The sequence below is a fragment of the Passer domesticus genome, chromosome 4 (assembly GCF_036417665.1).
Source record: "Passer domesticus isolate bPasDom1 chromosome 4, bPasDom1.hap1, whole genome shotgun sequence".
Classification (NCBI taxonomy): Eukaryota; Metazoa; Chordata; class Aves; order Passeriformes; family Passeridae; genus Passer; species Passer domesticus.
In genome coordinates, this window is record NC_087477.1 from 35,473,374 (window position 1) to 35,494,238 (window position 20,865).

The following is a 20,865-nucleotide window of genomic DNA, read 5'->3' on the forward strand; positions in this document are numbered from 1 at the left end:
CTATTTTGCAATTTTACCTTTGTTCTCTTCTTTTATACCAAACCATTATCATTAACAATCTAAATAAAGCACCCAATTTATTCATTTTGAATGCCTACATTTGGTTTGCCATCATTAATCCTAAAGGACAAAGCCAAATAAAGGCTTAATTACACCTCCAGGATCCCTTAGCCAAAAACTTTGTCTGAAGCTCCCATTCAGTTCCCTGACACTACTTAGCTGGCCACGTGTACAGGATGCACACACGTGTACTACAACAGTACAGACAGGAGTATGGAACCAACATTGCTAGCCAGATACGCCACCAAAATCTAGGCCAGTGACCACATTTCAAGAGCAATCATATCCAAAAGCTCCTAAACTCAGCCTCTATCCGTATGATACAGTGTCATGACTCTAGGAAAGACACTGACAGCATCACCAGCAAAGTGCTCTGCAGAATCTGGACCAAGTGATTTTTGGGGATAAAGACATCAGCTATGCCCCAGTTTTTTCTTCACAGGTTTTTCTGTTCTAGTGTTTTAAAGAACCGTTCTATGTGTGTTCATTAGCATCATTCTTCCTCTCAAATCCTTCCCCAGTTTCAGGTTTCCTTACAAACAAGTCTGATCTTTTAAGTCTGGCTCAGTAATCTCAGTTTCCTGTTTGAATTATTTCACTCCTTTCTTCCATTTCTTTGTTTAAGGACTGGCTTCAGTTTCTTCAGATTTGTAAAGTTAGGAGGAGGAAAAAAGAAGTAGAGAAAACAAAACTCTATCACATTTATCAGCCATTCTAAAAAAATATCTTTTACAAAGGCCTGTGAAACCTCAAGCTCTCTAGCTCAGACAAATATGAAAAATAATTATATTTTAGCAAGTAGTTAACTGCAGGCAAATGGCAATGCAATTGCCATTGTATGGTATGCTGCAATTGCCATGGTATGCTGAAATTGCTTCTGCAATAGGAGCTGTTGGATTTTCTCATTAATTGAAAAGCAAAATATTGGCAAATTAAACTGTAATTTCAGCAAAGTTCTCTTAGGTCACATGGTCTATTTTGTCTGTTCTGCCAAGACCGAGCTGTTCATTTTCAAGTGTTTTCTACAACCTGTTTTTTGAGTAACTCCAATTAAAAAGTGGTAAGATCATTTCAGTGAAAGGTTTTTTATCATTTATTCACCACATGACAAATGTCTTTGGAGACTACCAAAAAGTGCTTAAACTTCATGCTATTAGGAAATATTCCTTAATAGACACATTATTTTTTCCATACTGTTTCAGTTGTCTCTAAAAATTAATTTCTTACTCGAAGAATAATGACTATAACCTGGACTAAATTAATTCTATAGTCAATGGTTAAGCTATGAGCATTACTGAACTAACAGGCAGAAGCTGTAAATCAACATTGTTTTAACAAAGCATTACATTACAATAATTACACTTTGAAAAGTAACAAATAGTTCTCCACAAATAAAATGTCAGGACTGCATAATGTTGTATCACTACTGGCAAGAAAAATAGGTCACCTTAGTCTCTCAGGCACAGATGATCAATAAGAGGCGAGTGCTGACTACTGGTTGGGAGATATATATCACCTTTGCTCTGGTTTCATTATTGGATATTTCTCTTTGCATTCCCAAACATAGAAGTCAATACCTCATTGGTTTTAGATCTCCAAATGTTGCTACCATCCCACTGAATCATCTTAAATTTGTCCTTCACTGTTTGCCACTTGCTACTTTTCAAGAATGCAGTTCAAGCATTGCCTTCCTCTATCTTCCAGACCATTCTTAACAATTCATTTTAGAGACAAGCATTACTCTGGTGTGACTCAAACAGTCACTACTTTGCTAGAAATACTGGCAAATCTTTTACTAACTAGAAAAAAAAGATTACAGCATGAGAAAAGAAGGAGAAATAGTAATGCATAGGAAAGTATGTCCATGGACCTTGAGGAGAGCGAAGAGAGAATAAACTTGACTTGAACCAGCCAAGAATATAGCCCAAAGACTGAGTAATCTAGATCTAACAAGTCCAGTACGTATGTATCCACTGATGCTTCCAGTGGAGTGGAGAAACACACTGCTATTGTGGGCTGAACTGACCTCAAGAAATATTTATTGCCTTCCTGGTCATTCCTTTGTGTGTGGGTTGCATGTGGCAAGACAAACCAACAGTTCAGTTATGACCAAGCTCTACTTATAATCCATAAACCACTCTGTTTTCTACTTAATCAATTCAATCTACATTTTTCTAACATCCTGCTCGTGACTGCATCAAGTTATTTATTAGTGGTGTAGTTCTTCAATACAGGTTTTCAAATAGAGGTATAAAACAACCCTGATGGCAGACATTAAGAATTCATACTCACCAACAATTACTGTAAGACATACAAGACACATCAGGTATTACCCTTTGAAGTGTGTAAAAGCATCTTGCTATATAGCATTATAGTGGAGCATTGAGATTCTTATGCTGTAAACAGCATTTGAACTGGTTTCTAACCACAACATGATTAATTCAGTTTATTATCACTAAAGGCTTAAATGTGGCAACCCCAATACATAGATTTTTGTTAAGCAAAATCTTGAGGATTAATGTGACTTGTACATGCATTCCAAAGCTTAAATCACCATAGCAGATAATTAGACATGAAATTATATTCCACAGATGGGGGAGTGGGGAGGGAAGAATTTATTTCTGCTCTCTGTTATACTGTAAAAAACTTTTTTAAAAAACCCACACATGTATAATGTATCTAAAGTTTTTTCAAATCTCCCTAACACTGTTGTGACCACTGAAGATACTATGGGAGGAAACAGCATTTTTTTATACATACAAGAATGAAATTAAAGAATGACACAAATAATTTTCATTACATACTGGCAGTGCTTTTGTATTCCAGGCCACATATTTTATTTTCTCTTATGCTTCATCTGTGTCATCAACCAATTTAATCATAATGGTACTAAAGAAAGAAGATATTAGATTTGTCTCACTTGACCCATTTTTTTCTTAACTGAGAGTGTTACTGTGTACAGTAACATTTTCTCTTAGAATCATGTTCTGTCTCAGATCTGCTTCATTTTTATTTTAGTGCATGTGAAATTAAATAACAAAGTGAAGGCCTCAAACACAATTTTCTTGCTTTCTTGAATGCTACCATACAAGCTGAGCAATACTCTCTTCTTTTCCTTATCTTCATAAGATTTAACCAATATTTAGAAATATATCACATACTTAGTTTTTCCATTTTTCCACTAGACAAGAAGAGTGGACACTCAGCTAATTTCATGTTAATTCTTGCAGTAACATCGAACATTGAAATGCAGTAGCTGTGTGCATGGGCAGAAAACCTAAGACTACACTGGATGAATCTAAACTGCATGCAAACTCCTGCTAAAATACAAAAACTAACAATATCATCTGACATGCAATATTTCCAACCAATTATTTTAGCAATTATAGCAATATTGTCTGCATTGTAGGATAGCCTAGCAATATTGTCAGTGTATTTTACAATGAAAGCTACAAGTTAGTAAGTAAATTAAGTTAGTAATCAACAGTAAATAAAGCTTTCAAAAACATTTCAAGCTCTTTAACAGAAAAAAGGCTTTTCAAACCTTAGCAGATCTGTGGAAAACAAACATGTAAGAGGTGTAGGAAATTATAATGGCAATGTATTGAATGTTAATTATATCCAAAGGAAAAACCAGCATTCCAACAATAGCAGAATGCTCACAAAGGGAAAAACAAAGGCAGTATTAGAAAGAAATTAGTTTTGACAAGATCAGTGAGAACCTGAAGCTAAAAAGCATTACAGAAGCATATAATTGTCCCCAAGTTAGTGTTATGAATCTAGGGTGTTTGCAAGTAAACTTATATTTAAAATAAATTTACTAAAATTGAAGCTTGAAATTCATGTCGAGGACAGCCAGACAACTTAAATATAACACTGACATCATTCTCAAGATGTTTTTCGTGACTTAACATGGTTTTGTTTCTTTTCCCTATAATACTGCACTGCTTCATGGCATGCACTGAGGTTGCTTAATAATTTAAGTAGTTTTCCCTTGCCTGGAAACAGTGAGTGTTCTTACACCTCCAGCATGAATTATAAATTCAGTGGCTTTATGATATATATAAAGTGCAATCATTAGCAGGTTGAAGAACTGGGGAAACCTAATTCTTCTGCTGGACTTGTAGAGAAGACCTCAACCTCTGACAGACCCCACAGCAAACTTAATTTGTAAGTAGGAGTCTGCTGACACTGGCAGTAATACCTAGTCATATGCAGACATTACTCCAGAGAAAGTCTTCATGACTGGGCTGGTAAAAGCAGTATAAATTGATCGCAATAACCTTGCAGTTAGAGAACTGAGCTGTTTTGCTCTTAGAAATAATTCTGCTGGTTGTAGGCCTTGGTATGCCTAACATTGTCATGAGTTGCAAATAGTCAGAGGCAAGCACGGTGTTCACCATTCCCATGGTGTCCTGGTCAGGCTAGTATCACTGTCTCAAAAGCTCTGATAGCAGCACTACACCTCAGGAAAAAAACATGTTCAAGAGTAAACCAGTTGAGCTCAGTAGCAAAGGCTCAGTTGGGTCCAGCTAAAAGCACAGGCCCGGCAGACTCAGCCTCACCATCAGCAGGGAGAGGTGAAAGTGCACCCACCATGACGAGCAAGTCACTTGCACCACACCGAGCAGTCCTTTACGACCACCACAATCCTCACCAAGTCTTATCCTCCCTTAAACTGGGATCAAACAACACAACTCCTGCCCTACCTTCCATCTCCATCCTCTCAGCAACCTGTCCCAGATGGTCTCATACCAGCCCTACATGGTTCACCCTACACAGAGCACCCTGGCCACCAGAGGAGAGCACAGGTTTTGCCCTGGCCACTGCAGGTCTCGGGGCATGTCATGTGCACTGACTAACGCCTCCAGCAAGGCCTCCATGTAGAGCAGGCCCTCTTGCTTCTGGATTCTGCTGAAGGCTTTTTTTTCCTTTGACTAGTAGAAGCCTGCCTGTTGTTTGGTTTAAAATCTGAGTAAAGCAAATCATGTGCTTCCTTTTAGGACTCATTTCCACAGTGCTGGCTCTCATAATACAAATAATTGGGCTATCATAATCCATTTTGTCCCTCATCCTGACACCCAGGACAACTCTCTAATTTTGTTTTGTTTTTACTGAAATGAGAGTTCCAAGTTCAATTTTAGTTATTTTTATATTTAAATACATTTGTATTTAATGATTGGGGGGTTTTTTATGAATTCCTATTTTCACAGTGAAGATCCTCACAGTTCAGAATGCTCAGCCATCCCAACTGCATCCAACACTTTACCTAAACCATCTTTTAGGAAGCAGCAGTTATCATTGTCATGGAAAAATAGTCAGATGCAGTGTTTCTAAATGTTTTATCTTTGACATATTGCATCCTTCATTATAAGATATCTCATTCGTACTTATCCTGCTCACAGTTCAAGACTACTAACACTGTAGTGCTGCATCCCTTGCACACAAAAATGGTATTGCCCAGATACCCGTCACTTAAATGAATAAAATCCAAAGGTAAAAAATGAGCAGCAAGGAACAAGGGGAGGCATTATGGGTTCTCTTCCTGATGCACATGTACCCCGACATGACTGGATCTAGATCAGATTTTCCCAGTGTCCTTGTAGCTTGACGTTTCCTCTGTGTGGCAGGCCAGCCCAAGTCAGAAATTTACCAAAACCACCCATGCGTTAGCAGAAGTGACTGCAAATAACCTCTGAAACATAACAAATGATAATAATCAAAAAGTATCTACCTGTGTAATGACAGAAACAGGAACAGCTCAGAGGGTTCAGTTTTCCAAGTAATTCAGCCTGACACAGACCCTGCAGTGTGCAAAGTCTTTACAGAAGTAGTTCCCTGACTGAAGTCCAGCCTCCTGCAATTTGTTCATGTTTGTAGTTGATTGCAAACTGTGAAGGTTTTGTCACACTAAGACATCTATAAAGACTTCCTCTATGTGAATTTTCCTTCCTCTACTACAGCTTGAATTCATTCTGCAGCCTTTCCTTCAATTCAGGCAGAGTCTCTTCATTTTGGACACCTGCATTCCTGACACTGATACTTAGCAAATTCACATTTAAGATCTTTAAATCCTTTGCCACATTTCACTAAAATCAGCCCCAAAACATTAAAGTTCAGGTAGGTAAGGAGTTTGGGAGGGCAAGAAGCATGCATCTCTGCACAAAGTGGTTTGAAAAGGTTTCTTCCTTTGAAAACTTATTTCACAAAGTTCTTTCAGTTTTTCTGTAATCCTGTTTTATGGGGAAACTCCACCTCCTTGCGGTGGGTCTGGCCTTTATTTTGAACTTGGCAGATGCCTCTTTGATTGATATGTCCCAAATCTTCTAGCCAGTGCAGCAGAGAGCTGATGTGTTTGCAGTGTCTCTCATGGGCTGCTTGTTTTGACCTTTTTTTAGACTTTGTTTTACTCTGTGCCACTCCAAAAAATAAATACATGGCATAATATTGTGGAGGCACTAATCATACCACACCAGAACACTTGATCGCCGGCCGACACCTCCCAGGTGCCTTCTGTCCCTGAGGGGCTTTTCTCCACCGCATGAATGCGAGAGAAAATCGAACCTCAACACTTGCACGGCTGGAAAGGCTCGACTCCCTCCTCGTTTTCACCCCCACACCCCGACCACCTCGACAGACGGCTCTTACGGCGGCTGGCCGGCTGTGGGTGTGTGTGTTCAGCGGAGGATATGGGTGGGGCCCAGGGGCCCCGGGGACAGCGGAGCCCCGCGGCCGCAGCAGCCGGGGAGGGCCCCGCGCTTCCGTCCCGGCGGCGGGGCCGGGACAGATCCCTCGGGTTGGGACTGAGCCCTCGGGCCGGGACAGATCCCTCGGGCCGGGACAGATCCCTCGGGTTGGGACTGAGCCCTCGGGCCGGGACAGATCCCTCGGGCCGGGACAGATCCCTCGAGCCGGGACAGCGCCCTCGGGCCGGGCCTTTGGTCGGGACAGCGCAGGCAGCGGAGCCATGAGCCCGGCAGGTCGGTGCGGGGCGCGTTGCGAGGGCGGGGAGGTTCCCACAGGGTGTTGCGTCCCGGTGCGGTGATGGGGATGGAGACCTTGCCCTTGAAAGCAGCCCTCAAGTGCAAGCAGGCTCTTGTCTCTCTCTGATGCATCTCTTACGGTGTCGCAGTACCAGCATAGCTTTGCTGAAAAGGAGGAGATGTAGCACCAAGAAGTTGAGAAATTAAAGAATAAAAGTTGTATGAGCAATGTTAATTCGGTCCTACATGTGTACCTCCTCTGGGACAGTCTGAATTGGCTAATCATGTGTTGTGTCATTAATTAAAAACTGATCATCCTCTTGCAGTCTCTCAGCTCTCCATATGGGATCCAGCCTGCAGTGTACAGCAAAACCGTGCTAGACTTTGCACAGGAATATTAATTCCTTGTTTATGCTTTTAGTGGTGTTTATTGCAATATCTGGGTGCCTCAAAACTGTTAGTGTGTATTTTGTTACTCCCTTGGCAGTGTTGGAATACATTATCCCATTGATGGGTGGAAAAATTTGATGAAAAGTTAAAATGACTTTTGAAGTCCTCATGTAAATCAGAGGCAGCCCTTAATCTGAACCAGAAACCTGTGACTCCATGTCCCTGTGTCCCAGTCATGTTCCCTTATTCACAGAAATACTGTCTATTTATGACTCCTGTTTTCTTCATGTGTCTATGCAAGGCTCAGCAACACTTAAATCAAGCCAGTGAGTGCCAAGCTGGGCACTCAATAAAAAGGAAATGAAAGACATGTAGCCAGATACAAGAGGTTTGACTGACTTGCTTGCAGGGAGCTCAGCTTTATTTTTGTGATTCTTTTATTAGGTGGGACAATATTTTATCCTCATTTTCTGAATGAGGAATCAAGAAAGAGAAGTGTGAGGGCCTGAGTCTGCAAAGGTGACTCAATGCTTTGTTTTTCAGTTCTGATTCATCATTTTAAATGACTGCTTCCGATGTCAAGACAGGTTTTTTGCCAAGTACTTTACATTTTTTATCATTTTATAACATCAGACTAACCACATTAGTTATTAGTTATCAAGTGCATCTTTGTAATGACATTAGCCTTGCAAGCCATCTATATCTACTACTCCCATTATACAGATAAAAACACCAGGGAAGAGTGATTTTTCCAGCTGTTTTATAAGAAGTTAGTTGTGGATAAAATATAAAAACTCAGTACTGTTTTGGTTTCTACCTAGGACTGGTGGTGAAATGGGTATGGTTATTGTTGTGGTTGTTTTCTGTCTAGACCCAGTATTGCAAGCTTCTTTAAAGAAGAAGGCTGCATATATGAGCAAAACTACATTTAATAGCATTTCCAAATATGCATATGCTATCCCAGTTATTAGGCAAACTGATGTTTGTGGATGTGAACAGTCAGCAGGGCAGTATTCTGATAATGACAGCAGTATGCTCAGTGATCGTTCTGTATCAATGACAGGATACCACTGTGCATGACCTGGGGGCATAGAGTTTGGAGTCTGGATCTTGGTGAATAAAGGCAGTCAAATCCTGAGTATGCATGTGAAATAGCTGCAGTAATTGCTGAGTAAATATGTAAGAACACCAAAGAGAGATGGCTGCTCTCCCAGCTGCTCGCAGCCAGTTCCACACGTTGGCAGGGAAACAAGTAACAGCAGGCTGAACCAGCAGAGGATGCACTGGCCTTCTACTCTGCCATCATCTGTCTCTGTCATTTTTTCATGTACTGTTCTGCCTAAGCCTCATCCACCTGTGACCTCCACGCACAAACCTCTCTCCTGCAGGTTTGCCACAGCATCAAACCTTTATTTTATAGAGGGAGGTCTGTTGTGTACAGAGGTGCTTAGAAGTCTGTTTTCTTCTGATGGAACAGCATCTGCGAGGTACTGAGGTTGCTTCAGGTGGATTGCCCAAGGCCTAGTCTAGCTCAAATGTGAAAGCTGTTTGGGGTGCTTGATGGGACAGACAGGCTTGTTACTTGTTAGGACTCTGCAGAAGACTAACCTAGATGAATTTTATGCAAATTCCATTAAAGCTGCTGTAGCTAGTAGAGATAAAACATCTGTAATGCTTGATCTTTGATGACATCTGCCTTCCTTTGAGACAGGAGGCACTGACAGGATAACTTCCTTGCTATGCCGTGTTGGAGTCACCACTCCTCTCCCCACTTATGAATGTAATTATCTTCATTGAGATCTTTCCTTGTGTGTCCTTTACTTACACAGTGTACATTTTTGTGTCTTCAATTGTTTCTGGGTCGATGTTTTTGTAAGTGGTGTTCTGGGAGGGAATCTAGGCAGTGAACAGACACAAGTATTACTCGATTTTTGTTTTTCTCAAGAATTAGGGAGCGCTTAAATTTTTAGCAGTAGATTATTTTTCAGCTCCTCATTTTAATAGCATTTCCATTTCACTTTTAGGGGAAAAAAGAGTTCTCAGAAAATGATTTAATTCAAAATCCAAGAGGTCTAGTGGTGGAGTTTTGAAGCAGATTCAGTAATACCATCATAAAAAGAATCTTAATATTCATATTCAATATTAATTATGAAGTAATGTTAATATTATTAATAATGTATTAGTAATTTGAGTATCAAAGAAGCCAGAACTGAAGTATCTCAAAGCTATAATTTGCCTTTGGAAGTGTCAGGATGCTCATTCAGATTCAAAAGTCGATCCTAACAAGCTGTGTTGCTTATGCTGACCCTCTCCCATCTCTCTTCTGTTGCAAGCAGCAATTACTGAACTTTGCATAGAAGCAATTGATCACCTATATTTGAAAAATTGTAGCACTGATACCACTGATGTTGTGATAAAGGTGAAAGAAAGCAGCAATCTCAGTTTCTTAAAAGAAGAACATTTGTGCCCAGGGATTCAAAACCCACAGTGTGACTCTTTCCTTGTCTGTGTACCTCTTGAAGCTGGTTTTTGAGGATTTGATTAGTTTATATACTCTTTTATTTGCTTGGAGGTAATAAAGAATGTTTTATATCCTCTAACAAGCTTAAGCACCCAAATGCAAACAGCAGCAATTGTGATATAATTACAACCCCTAGAGAAGTGATTTCTGACTATTGTTAAAAAAATTAAGTTGTCCTGACCTTTTTTATAAATCAAAAATCTGACTACTGTAATGCGAATTGTGATGAAAAAAACCCTATGTTTTATTAAATGTAAACAAAAATAATTTCAGAATGGCATTGAAAATATTTTTTTGAACCACTGTGAAGGAAGACAGGAAGGAAGTCATGAATGCCAAGATTTAAACTGGAATCTGTTTCACATGATGATATTGATGTTCACTTAGTGTTTATTGACTCCCTGCATTGTAAAAAAGCAAGGCTTTGTATGCAGCCACAGTGTATAATTTATGCTATCACAGGCCTGACATTTAAAGCAAATTGGTCTTACCATCCCCATAATTACTTTGTTTTTCAATGTTTCTGTGAGCTTTTGTGTACAGTTAGGTAAGAAGAGTCCTACATTTGTTTGTCGTGGAGACTGCTCAAGCAGAGGTACAGCTGAGTTTAGAAAGCACCCGTTTACATTTGGATTACATGTTTAACAGATGGAAAGGACTTAAAACTTTACACAAGTGTTTATAAATAGCTGTAGTCTGTGGCTAGGGTTCACTGCTGTTGCTTCTGTGTAAGAAATAAAAAATTCATGTGAGACCATGAAACTGAAATGCAGTGCCTTTGTGAAGTTTCATAGTTTTTTTTCTCTGTACTGATTGGTAAACTTACTTCAAGTGAGTTACTTAATCTTGCAGGTCTTCATAGCTGAAAAAATGTATGGCTGTGTCTGGTCTTTCTGCTGGAGAGTACCACAGCTTCTGTCCAGCCCTGCATCCTTGGCTTTCCTTTCTGGGGAAACCAACATCAGAACAGTCTTTCCTGGTTGTCAGAGTTTTGCCCTGACACCAAGTTCAGGTGAAATTGGATAGAGCAGCTGGGTGTAAGAGTTAACACCTGGTCCTAGGTCCCCTACTCCAGATGTGCATAAAAGAATTTCCTTACAAGAAATAATGTCAGACTAAAATATAAAAAACCTCCTATCCCCCAAACCTGACTGAGACCCTGTCACATACAGTTCAATTCATGTCTAAATGTGTTTTGTCCTCCGCATTTCTCAGCACTGGGGACATGCATATGTTGTATCTCTCAACCAAAGCAAGGTGTGTTCATGTGAAAATGTAATGAAGTATATTTTGTAATGTAATGAAGAATATTTTCACTCACTGTTTATTGTTATACTTGCTTCCAATTAAAAAGAAAAAACAAAACCCAAACCCAAAAAGAAATATTAAATTCTTTTAGTTGTTTTCTCTACAGGGCGATTGTTAAGTCATGAGGAATAAATAATTCAAGTTTGTTTACTATAGTCACTAAAAAGTGGTGTTTGTCTGTTTGTTTTTAATATCAGATTAGAGGAACAATTGAAATAGTAAGCTTTATTTCTTTTTGAGTGGAAAACATAAAACATTCTAGAAGCTTTGGAAAAAACAGAACAATCAATAGAATGACATTTATGAATTAGACTTTTAAGAAATAAGGTAATATATGCTAAACATATTTTATTATAGTGTACCCTTCTGTTTTTCATAATTGTCATTTATTTGTGAAACACAGTTTAAATAGATTAAAGAAAAAAATTATGGTATGCCTGGAATTAACTGAACATTGACAATTTTTAGTCATTTGAAGACTGAAAATAAAAGACTTCATGTTAAGCAGTGTTGTGTCCTCTGTAAAAATGAAAGGCTAAATACAGTACAGGCTTCAAAGCAGTTTATTGCTAATATGCTAGTGAGCATTAAATGAAAACAAGCAGTACTTTAATCAGAAGCCATAAGTGTGGTGTTCCTCTGCTTTATTAAAATTTGTGATTGAAAAGACTTGGGCACTTGCTTTTTGTTAAATTATAATATGCATGGTTACAGAAATAAATTTCTTAAATGAACAAAACCATATTAATAGCAGAAACCAGATATCTTCTGAGTTTGATTAGGTTCCCTTTAAAAATATGAAATACTTGGGAAACTAGTAAATATGCAGTTTTCAGTATAAATCCCTTCAAGAAGAAATTATTTTCCTAAGGTAATTTATTAGTAAGATTTTGCAATGTTTGCAGTAGCATTCTTGTAACTCAGTTGTGACTGAACCGTGTAGTGCTGGCCAGGAGTGTGTGCTTGGGCTGATGTATAAAAACTCCCAAGAAGGTGGCCAGTGTATCACGTTGTGCAACCAGACTGTCTGCCTCGAGCACCTTGTTCCCATCGTAAACTCAGTTTAGAGGAGCATTTTAAGAGGGGGGGAAAAATTCTTCTGAAAAATGACTATTTGATCATTATTTTTCAGCTGCCTTTTGTTTGAGAGAACTGAAATAAATAATTTGTTTGGGTTATAGTCTCCATTCAAGTTTACTTCAAACTGAGGGAAGGTGAGAGCCCACATACAGCAGAGGCAGGGGCTGAAGAGAGGCTGAGTGGGCCCTTCCAGGAATTGGTTAGGAAGGCACCTCAGGTATACTAAAGATATGAAAGAAGGGATGAAGGAAAGGTAAAGGTACAGGCAAGGATAATGGCATAGTTTTTACAACCCCTGATGGGAAAAAGTGCAGGGACCCCCAGGACCAAAGGACGGACATGGGAACTTCTCTGTCTAATTTGAATTTCATGCCAAAGGGGGAACAATTTTTCAAATGTTCTTCTGATAAGTAGGAAAGTTGAGCAGGTGGATTTTATTCAACCACTATTGGTGAATGTGTGTGTTTTATCTTCATAGCTGCCTTTGCCCATTCTCTTCAAACACATTGTATAGGGTTGGGAGAGGCCAGGAAGAATGAGACATGGACAGTAAGTTGGCTTGTGTCCACTGAGTTGTTTTGTAGGTACACATTTTGTGGTAATTGGGTGGCTGAGCCTCATCCCAGTGGGTGCAGCTGTGAGCAGCAGGTGAGCAGCACTGACAGCAATGAGCCATGGAGTGCCCAGGGGCACTGACCCATCACACAGGTGCAGTGCATGGACATGAGGGGGATAAAAGGCTGGGCTGAAGAACAAGAGGGGCAGATGCTTGAAGCCTTCTGAGATGATGTTACTCTGTATGGGCAGAGACTTGAAGCCTTCTGCTAGAGTGTGGTGTCATTCTGTATGGGTGAATGCTTAAAGCTTTCTGAAATTGTGTGGTGATGTTCTGTGTATTATGGCTATCTCAACTGTGATGTATGGTGTGATGTTATTTTATACTTTTTATGTGTGTAACAATATTTATTGCTTTTGTGGGTTTTTTTTTAACCTAGATTAAGACTAACTGGCTGCAGCAAAACTGAAGGGCTATCATGAGCAAGGTGACTTCTCTGGCTTGCTCAGATGCTGCTGCTGAAGAGCCAGCTCCTTGAGAAATTATGATTAGAGGAACCAGGCTGGGAGGGAAGCTATGGGAGAGTCTGCTTCACATCCCTCACCAGCTAGCCTGGTGATGATGTGGTGTGGGGTGCTGCAGGCTGCTCCCCACTGAGAGCTGAAGGGGCAGAACATCAGGGGATGCTTGAGGTCACACAGGTTACTTGAGATAATTTGTACTGACTTGAGGTCATTGGAGTCCCTGGTAGGGGGCACTTGAGGTCATTTAGGCTGACATGGACAGGAAGCCCCCAGAGCCCTCTTTGGCCTTTGCTCTTCATAATGTCCAACCAGAATGGCAGAAACAGCAATCAGGACAACTGGACACAGGTGGCCCTAGCATGCTTCTTCAAGGTCTCTAACACCCTGGAGATTTAGACTTCTCAGCTGGAAGAGAAGGAATAGGAGGCCTTGGCCATCAGTGACCACAGCAAGGAGCTCCAGTGATTCATCGGCTAATGTGAACTGTCATTGTCTACTTTTTTCCCTTTATTTACTTGCTACTCCTGGTGCAGGGACCAGATATGCAAAAGTTGGGAGGGGCTGTTTCAATTGGTTAGGAAGGGTTAAATTAATAATAACTAGTGTTTATAAAGACAAAGTGAGAAATAAGAAGAGGTGTGATTGACAGGGAAGCTAATGTCTTTATGAACAACTTGATGGGTGAAGGTGTGGGCGTGAACATCTTTGAAATGGATCTTGATATCTGTACTGACTCCGGGCTGCAGGTTGGTTGCTGAGCCCAGGCAGCTTGGTCTGTGAAACAGACAGGAGTCTGCACAAGCCTGAGTTTGTGAGCTCTGGGGTAAAGAACCTACTCTGGTAGGTTCAAAGAGGCCTATGTGGTGGGCAGTTTGGGAAGTCTGTACCTTCCTAGTGCCTCAGCCAGTGGGGGAAGGAAGATGGTAATATGCGGCCAGGAGTTTAGGATCAAAGGAGGCTGTGCCTTCCTAAACCTCAAGAGAAAACCCTGTTGGCATGTGCCCCAGAGGACTCTCTCCCTTGATTTATTTACTCCAATAAAGTTGCAGGACTCCTCTGTCTCCTTTTTGGCTATAAACCTCTGGCATTTGTGAATTTTCTTGACAGAAGCAAGGCCTTCAAGTAAGCCAGATAGACCCCAACATCTTTGAGTGTCTAAATGATTCTGGTGCTGTCCAGAAAGTAAAGTCTAGCAGTTTAATCTTACTTGAAGTATCTAAAGGTATTTGCATTTCAAATCCATCTGAATCTTTTCAACAGTATTTTTTAAAGGTAAGCTGATCTTTTGAGAAAACCTTATAAAGATTTAATCACATAATAGAGGTAGTCTTGCTTGGAAAGGATGTTCTGTAGTATCTGGAAATCTAATAAAAATGCACAAAACTCAATATACCTTTTTTCTTCCATGCCCTGAGATGTCTATTTGTAGATATTTTATTGTCTCTGGTTGCTGTAGACTTTCTACCTCTAAACATGGAAAGCTAACCTAGTGTGTCTCAGAATAACTCTATTTAATCAAAGAAGCCTTGTTGCTGTGCACTAGCAAAGGAAATTTTGCCAGTGTTTTAAATCAAAACTTTAAGGTTGTTATACCTGCATTTTAGTTTTAACACTGCAGTCTTATCATTAAAGCTTTTGGATGTGTTTCTCTCCCATATCAGTTCTGTTCCCTGTTTGAGACTAGCTATTTTAGAAGAGGCCAAATCTAATTTGGCCTTGAATGAAATAGTCTGTAATGATTGAATTGGGGAAAATGTATTTTCAGTGAAGTTTAGGCCAGATCCTACATTTAGCAATTTGGAAACAGAAGAATTTTCTGCTTAAAGGGTACATTCAGGACAGTTTCATTTTAATTTTCGGCTAGTCTTCTTGCCAAGCTATTGTCAGCTGGTTTTCTATGAGTTTAAAAACAGCTATGTTTCACTGGCAAACTTACAGCCTGTATTTCAACACTGATGCTTATAGAATTTGTTAAAATGGCAAGCCATGTTTCTATATCTTGGCTTGTAAATATGTAATGTGTACCATAGTTTTTGTACTCCCACATGCTGTTAAGTCCATGCTCATTTTGAATGACATGCATAATACTGAATAGCATTTGTTTTGAACACAACCATGACTTAAATAACATAGTTAAAAGGCAGAACTATCCTTTCAAACTGTGGCAACTCATTCATTGGATGTAACATGCTGGAGACTTCTGTGAAGAGCCGGTCCTTTTTATCAGAAATCAAGGGTTGAACATGAACCTAAAATATTATAAAAGTCAATTACACTATTGCACCATGCAAGATACATTGAAAAGAGTTTATTTTAGACATGGTCTGGTCCTATAGCCTTTGCAGGCAGTGCACATGAGGGGTGGTTCTAAAGAGTTGAGATGTTTGTGCAGTTACAACATGAATCTGCAGTAAAGGGAAAATGGAACATGGGCAAAACAAACTCCAGAGGAGGAAAATTAAAACTGCGCATTGTTTTTCATACCTTTATCAAATATGCAAGTAGTTCTTGCTGAGCAGGTGGAACTTGTAGTGTGTTCAACTGGGATCTTGAGGAGTTTTACATTAGACACTAATGAAATATAAGTACAATGACCGTGGTGACAGACCTGTGAGAGCATCAGCCTGTTTTAAGATTTTTCTTTTTCTGAATGCTCAAGAGGAAAGTAAATATTTAGTTATACAGATTTGATCAAACAACAAGGGACTTGATGTAAAAAGCAGGATGCTTCATAATTCTTTGATCCTGGCCTGGCTACCTCAAGCTTCTGAGTTTTACTGTATTTGAACTACACAGGTTCTCTGACTGTAGTGAGATAAGGTTTAATTTGGTCTCAAAAGAGGTTCAGGAGTGATTTGTTTTCACTTTCTTTTCTGTACCTTTCTAACTAGAAGTGGAGGCTAGTGTGCTTGAAAAGGTGGAAGTACTGATGAGGTACTTTTCTTGAAGAGTACATAATTATGTGGACATACTTTTCCTCTTCCTATCCCACAGTGAGGCTATACTGCAAGGACAGCAATGTATGGCAGATATGTGTGTATGGTATGGTAAATCAGTTTGCAAGAACCTCGACATATAGAATTGGTTTATTTCCAGGAGGCATCCTTGTGGTCTAAAGCAGTAGTAGTTACACAAAAATCTTTCTGCAAGGTCTTCCCACTGGAAGAGGACCCAAAATTGTTATCTAGGTAACTCTGCAATTTGTTCTTATTTAGGACCAGTAATTTTGAAAATTTATTTTGCAAGGTCGGGGGTAAGATAATTGCATGTATAAACTTATACTGAGGACATATTCTTAGTGGATATGTCTTCTGAATCTTGTGCAAGCATTTGGGCATCACAGTCAATTTTCCAGGCGCATGATTAAATTTGTGAAGGCAGGCTGGCATTCATTTAACTAAGCTGTTTGCTTTATCTGATGGATAGAAATACAAGTAGTTTCTTATATAGCTGGTCTGTAGAATGTGTCTTAAGGCAGTAGAGAGGAAGCAGAGGTGTGTTTAATATAGAGAAGTCAGCCTTCCACTGAAGTTGTCCCTGAGTGTTTTATTTATCTTGGTTTTTAACTCACTGTTAGCTCTGTCATTGCTCATTTTATGAAGCTGTACATTTATGTAATGATTTTCTACTTCATTTACTTCCTTCCGTGTGCAGCATTAATGCTGTTAAAAAGGTCAAAACAAAAATATAAAGTGGTTATCCAGCACTGATGAGAGATTTGTCTTGGGTTGTTCTGTTCTTAGTGTTTGGGTACTTTTAGTGACTGTCATGTATTTGTCAGAGAGGGAGGAAAGAAACAAGCTGAAAATGGAAGATGGTTTCTTCTACAGCCTCATAACTTAGACATGTTATAGATCAAACAAGAACTGCTTCTCTCACATTTACTTAAATTTCTGGATGAAAGCTCAAGTAAATGAGTTGCACTAAAGTATGGGTTTAAAATCAGACTGCAAAAGCAGGTGAAGATCAAGCCATCTAATTTGTGGGATCTCAGAAGCCCTTTCTCAGTACTCTGACTTGTGGAAGCAATAGGTTTAGAAGCCCAAGAAATGTGGATGATATACTGGAACAGGTTGCCCAGAGAAGCTGTTGATGCCCCATAAAAGGAAAGATTGAAGGTCAGGTTGGATAGGCCTCTGAACAACCTGGTGTAGTGGAAGGTGTTCCTGCCCATGGCAGGGGCTAGAAATGAGATGGCCTTGAAGGGTCCCTTCCGATCCAAACTATTCTGTGACTGCTCTGAGAGAGTTAACCAGATTTCTACAGATTTCTAGTGCCAATGGTAATCTGTAATTTGGGAATTGTTGGATGTCATCTATGGTTAATTCAGTGTATTTGATCACATTACAAATCAGGGAACACAAATCTGAGTGTAAATTGCAGTAAATGGTACTATTTATTGATACGCATTGCCTGGTGATCAGTGTCTGTTAAGGCCCTGGCATACAAATTAGACTATTTAATGTGTAGGACACTTTTCTTGTTTTTTACATCAGTTGTCATGGTGTGACTTTCCCAGACCATAGCTGTTGGAATCACAGCGGCTTACCCAAAATTTTATTTTTTGCAACATCAGTGGATTTTTGTTTTGTTGTGTAAGCACTATTTTCTGAAATAGATTCTCTTGTGATAGAGGTAAATGTACTGAATTTCATGAGACTGTTTTGCATAAATGTCTGCAGAACATATATTCCATTTTTTTTCTTATTTTGAAGAAGTTAAAGTTAAGAACTTGTGAGAAATTGAAATAACAAGGGAATTAAAGGGGGCAGATGAAAAAAGCAAGAGAAGGCAAAAGAAAAAGCAAAGACATTGGATTTAAGTCAGTAGAGTTTAAATGTGATGATAAATCCAAAATTGCCTGTACTATGTCAGGATAGAGCATCTAAAGGCATCCTGATAAGAGAAACACTGGCAATTAAAAAAAAAAAAATCAAATAAAGAGGATGCTTTGGTCTGCCCTAACAGGACATTTTGAAATTAAGGGTTTTTAAATATTTCATGTTTATAAAACCATGGTTATAGTACAAGGAAAATCTTCAAGTGGTGGTTGCTTCTGGTAGTGCAAACTCAATACAGCTTCCTCAGGTTTTCCTGTGACTTTAAAGACTTGTTCAGGTTTCATGTGACCTTAAGGACTTGTTCCATGGCAATCATAAAAAAGTAGCATGTTACTCTAGCTCTTCATGCTGTCATTTTGGTGTATTTCTTTTCATGATTTGTTTGTGTCTAAATTTCTGAACTGCCTGATTGTTTTGTGCTAAAACATACTGAAGGTGCAATTTGCTCTCAAAGAAGTGACTGTAATGACAGGAGATTTTGCCTCTTTGCAATTGTGATAGAGGAGGAGGTCTGCCTTGAAACAAAGAAATGGCTTCTGACCTCTATATCCCCTGTTTGTGTTTAGCCTTGTTCATTAGAAATCAGAGCACCTGTCCATCAGTAGGTATTCAGCTGAAAAGGATTCATAGGACAGGTCAGAGAGAAAGGCCTAAACCAGGAAATAAGGCCATATTGTTTGATGAGAAACAGCTTTTTGGGCATAACATTAGCTTTGATATGTTTGATAGTCAGGAATCTTTCTGGTCTACCTGTGCCAGGTTAGTGCTGTGAAAGACAGCCCACAATTTTTTTTTGGTTCTGTGTTCCCATTGTTACTGTAGGGAAGATCAGTGGAATTGCTTTACAGGGAAAAACAACTAGATCAAGGGTAGACCGATGCCATTGTACAAAAGTGATCTCTCTCTGTAGAACCTAATTTTACCCACTGCAGATCTCACTAAGCTTAAGAAGGATGAGGTCATGAGGCTTGGTTTCATACCAATGGAGCAAGTATTTGTTTTCACATACAATTTAGCAATTACCAACAGAAGGTACATAAAAGATGAAAATGTTCTTATTACATGCCAGTTAAATCTGCATTTGAGAATAGCAGTGCAGCCACTGCTGGCTGATACAGTGAGGGCAGGAGTGCCCTTTGTTTTAGGATAATTGCTTTAATTGAAACAGGTGTACCACAGCACTACAGCAATTTTGCTACTTTGTGATCTCACTCTAAAGTTTACAAGTGGCTTTTATAATTTTCATTTCCTTTGCTGCAACACCTCAGAGAAGCAACATGAACTGCTCTGAAAACATTTTCCATTATTTGCAAGTCGTTCTAAAGTGCTTTCTGTTGTCCTTCCTGTGATGAATGCATTTTGGCTTGCTTCAGGGGATTTGCCTTGCAGAATTCCAGAAACCAAGGGCTGGAGTTGCATTTTGAGACACATTTACTGAATGTGTGTGAGGTGTGCTGAGTGGGAAAATCAATGCCTTCTGGATGGGTGAGGTGCAATTTGTTATGCTAAGGCCACTCATTAGTGCTAAATAAAATGTTCTCGTTCTGTTTCCAAACATCAGATTGCAGGGGTTGTTTGAAGTGGTAGTGAAACTTTTTCCAGTTTTTATCATGTCCCTGTTAGTGATAAGGGCAAGCAGTGTGAAGAGATGAATAGTTGAATCTTTGTCAAAAGATTGCAAAGGGGCCAAGAGACTAAAAATACTTAGATTCTAAAGTCTTATTTGAACTAGTATGTATGCTGGTCATTCTCAGCCCACATATAGCCCAGGTGGAAATGAATCTTCTTGAGATTAGAAGAAATGTTTTCAAAATCTTTGAGCCAAGAGGGGCGTCTGGGTTATTTTATGCTTCCTGATGCTTCTCATGCTCAATTTTTTTTTTTTTTTGTGTCATGACCTTCATGACTATCCATAGGTTCATCCTACACTGTGAAGTAGGTGAGTGCAGTCAACTTGTAAAGTCTTGAATAGCTCTATCCTTGCACTACTTGCCTGGAAAAAAATATACTGCTTCTTTTTGTGTGAGTTCTTATCACGAAAAAATACTCATGATAATCCTGGAGAGTGTAGTCTGCTATTCACAAAAGAATTAAAGATGCACTGGATGTCATTCGATATCATTTATGTTGCCCGGATTTTTCATCAATATCTTATGAGAAAGTGAGCAAGAGCTTCAGTACCTTTCCACTTTTCCTTTGAGACATTTAACTACTGTACTTATTTTAACAAATTTTTCTGCTGGACAGTAGTTCACTGTATACTGACAGAGTTCATACATTTCTTTCCTTTTAAGACTGAGATTTAAAAAAAAGTCAACCTTCCATTCCCCAAGTAAGGACATCGGTGACAGGAAGAAAGAAAAGCAACAAACTTTATGCTTTGTCTAGCAGGTGATCCTGTCCTTTCTCAACATAGGGGTGGAGAGCAACTTAAGAAAGTGTTCTCTTCACACAGGTGTCAGAGGCTGAGGGGATTGAGGTGAGGGTTGTAAACAGACTTGCAATACATTTTTGTTAGGCTTGGTATGTGGTTATAGGAGTTCATGGGCAGCTGAGTGAACAGCTTCCATTGTTAGGCTCCAGTACCCTAACTGGAAAAGGC

General features: G+C 39.4%; 1 protein-coding gene and 1 long non-coding RNA gene across 7 annotated transcripts in view; one reads left to right on the forward strand and one right to left on the reverse strand.

Moving 5' to 3' along the window:
- LOC135298913 (uncharacterized) overlaps nucleotides 1-6,728 on the reverse strand; it is a 79,259-nt gene extending 72,531 nt beyond the window's left edge. For 2 of the 3 annotated variants that reach the window (XR_010360969.1, XR_010360970.1), the window contains exon 1: nucleotides 4,770-5,784. This is a non-coding gene — a long non-coding RNA (uncharacterized LOC135298913). The other variant, XR_010360968.1, reaches the window with a different exon arrangement.
- Nucleotides 6,729-6,981: 253 nt separating this feature from the next.
- BANK1 (B cell scaffold protein with ankyrin repeats 1) overlaps nucleotides 6,982-20,865 on the forward strand; it is a 131,922-nt gene continuing 118,038 nt past the window's right edge. For 2 of the 4 annotated variants that reach the window (XM_064417075.1, XM_064417078.1), the window contains exon 1: nucleotides 13,123-13,139. In XM_064417075.1, the coding sequence (XP_064273145.1) occupies nucleotides 13,127-13,139 (13 nt within the window). In that variant the 5' untranslated portion in view covers nucleotides 13,123-13,126. Of the gene's footprint in view, nucleotides 7,041-13,102; nucleotides 13,193-20,865 lie in introns of those variants that run through there. The other 2 variants (XM_064417076.1, XM_064417077.1) reach the window with 2 other exon arrangements.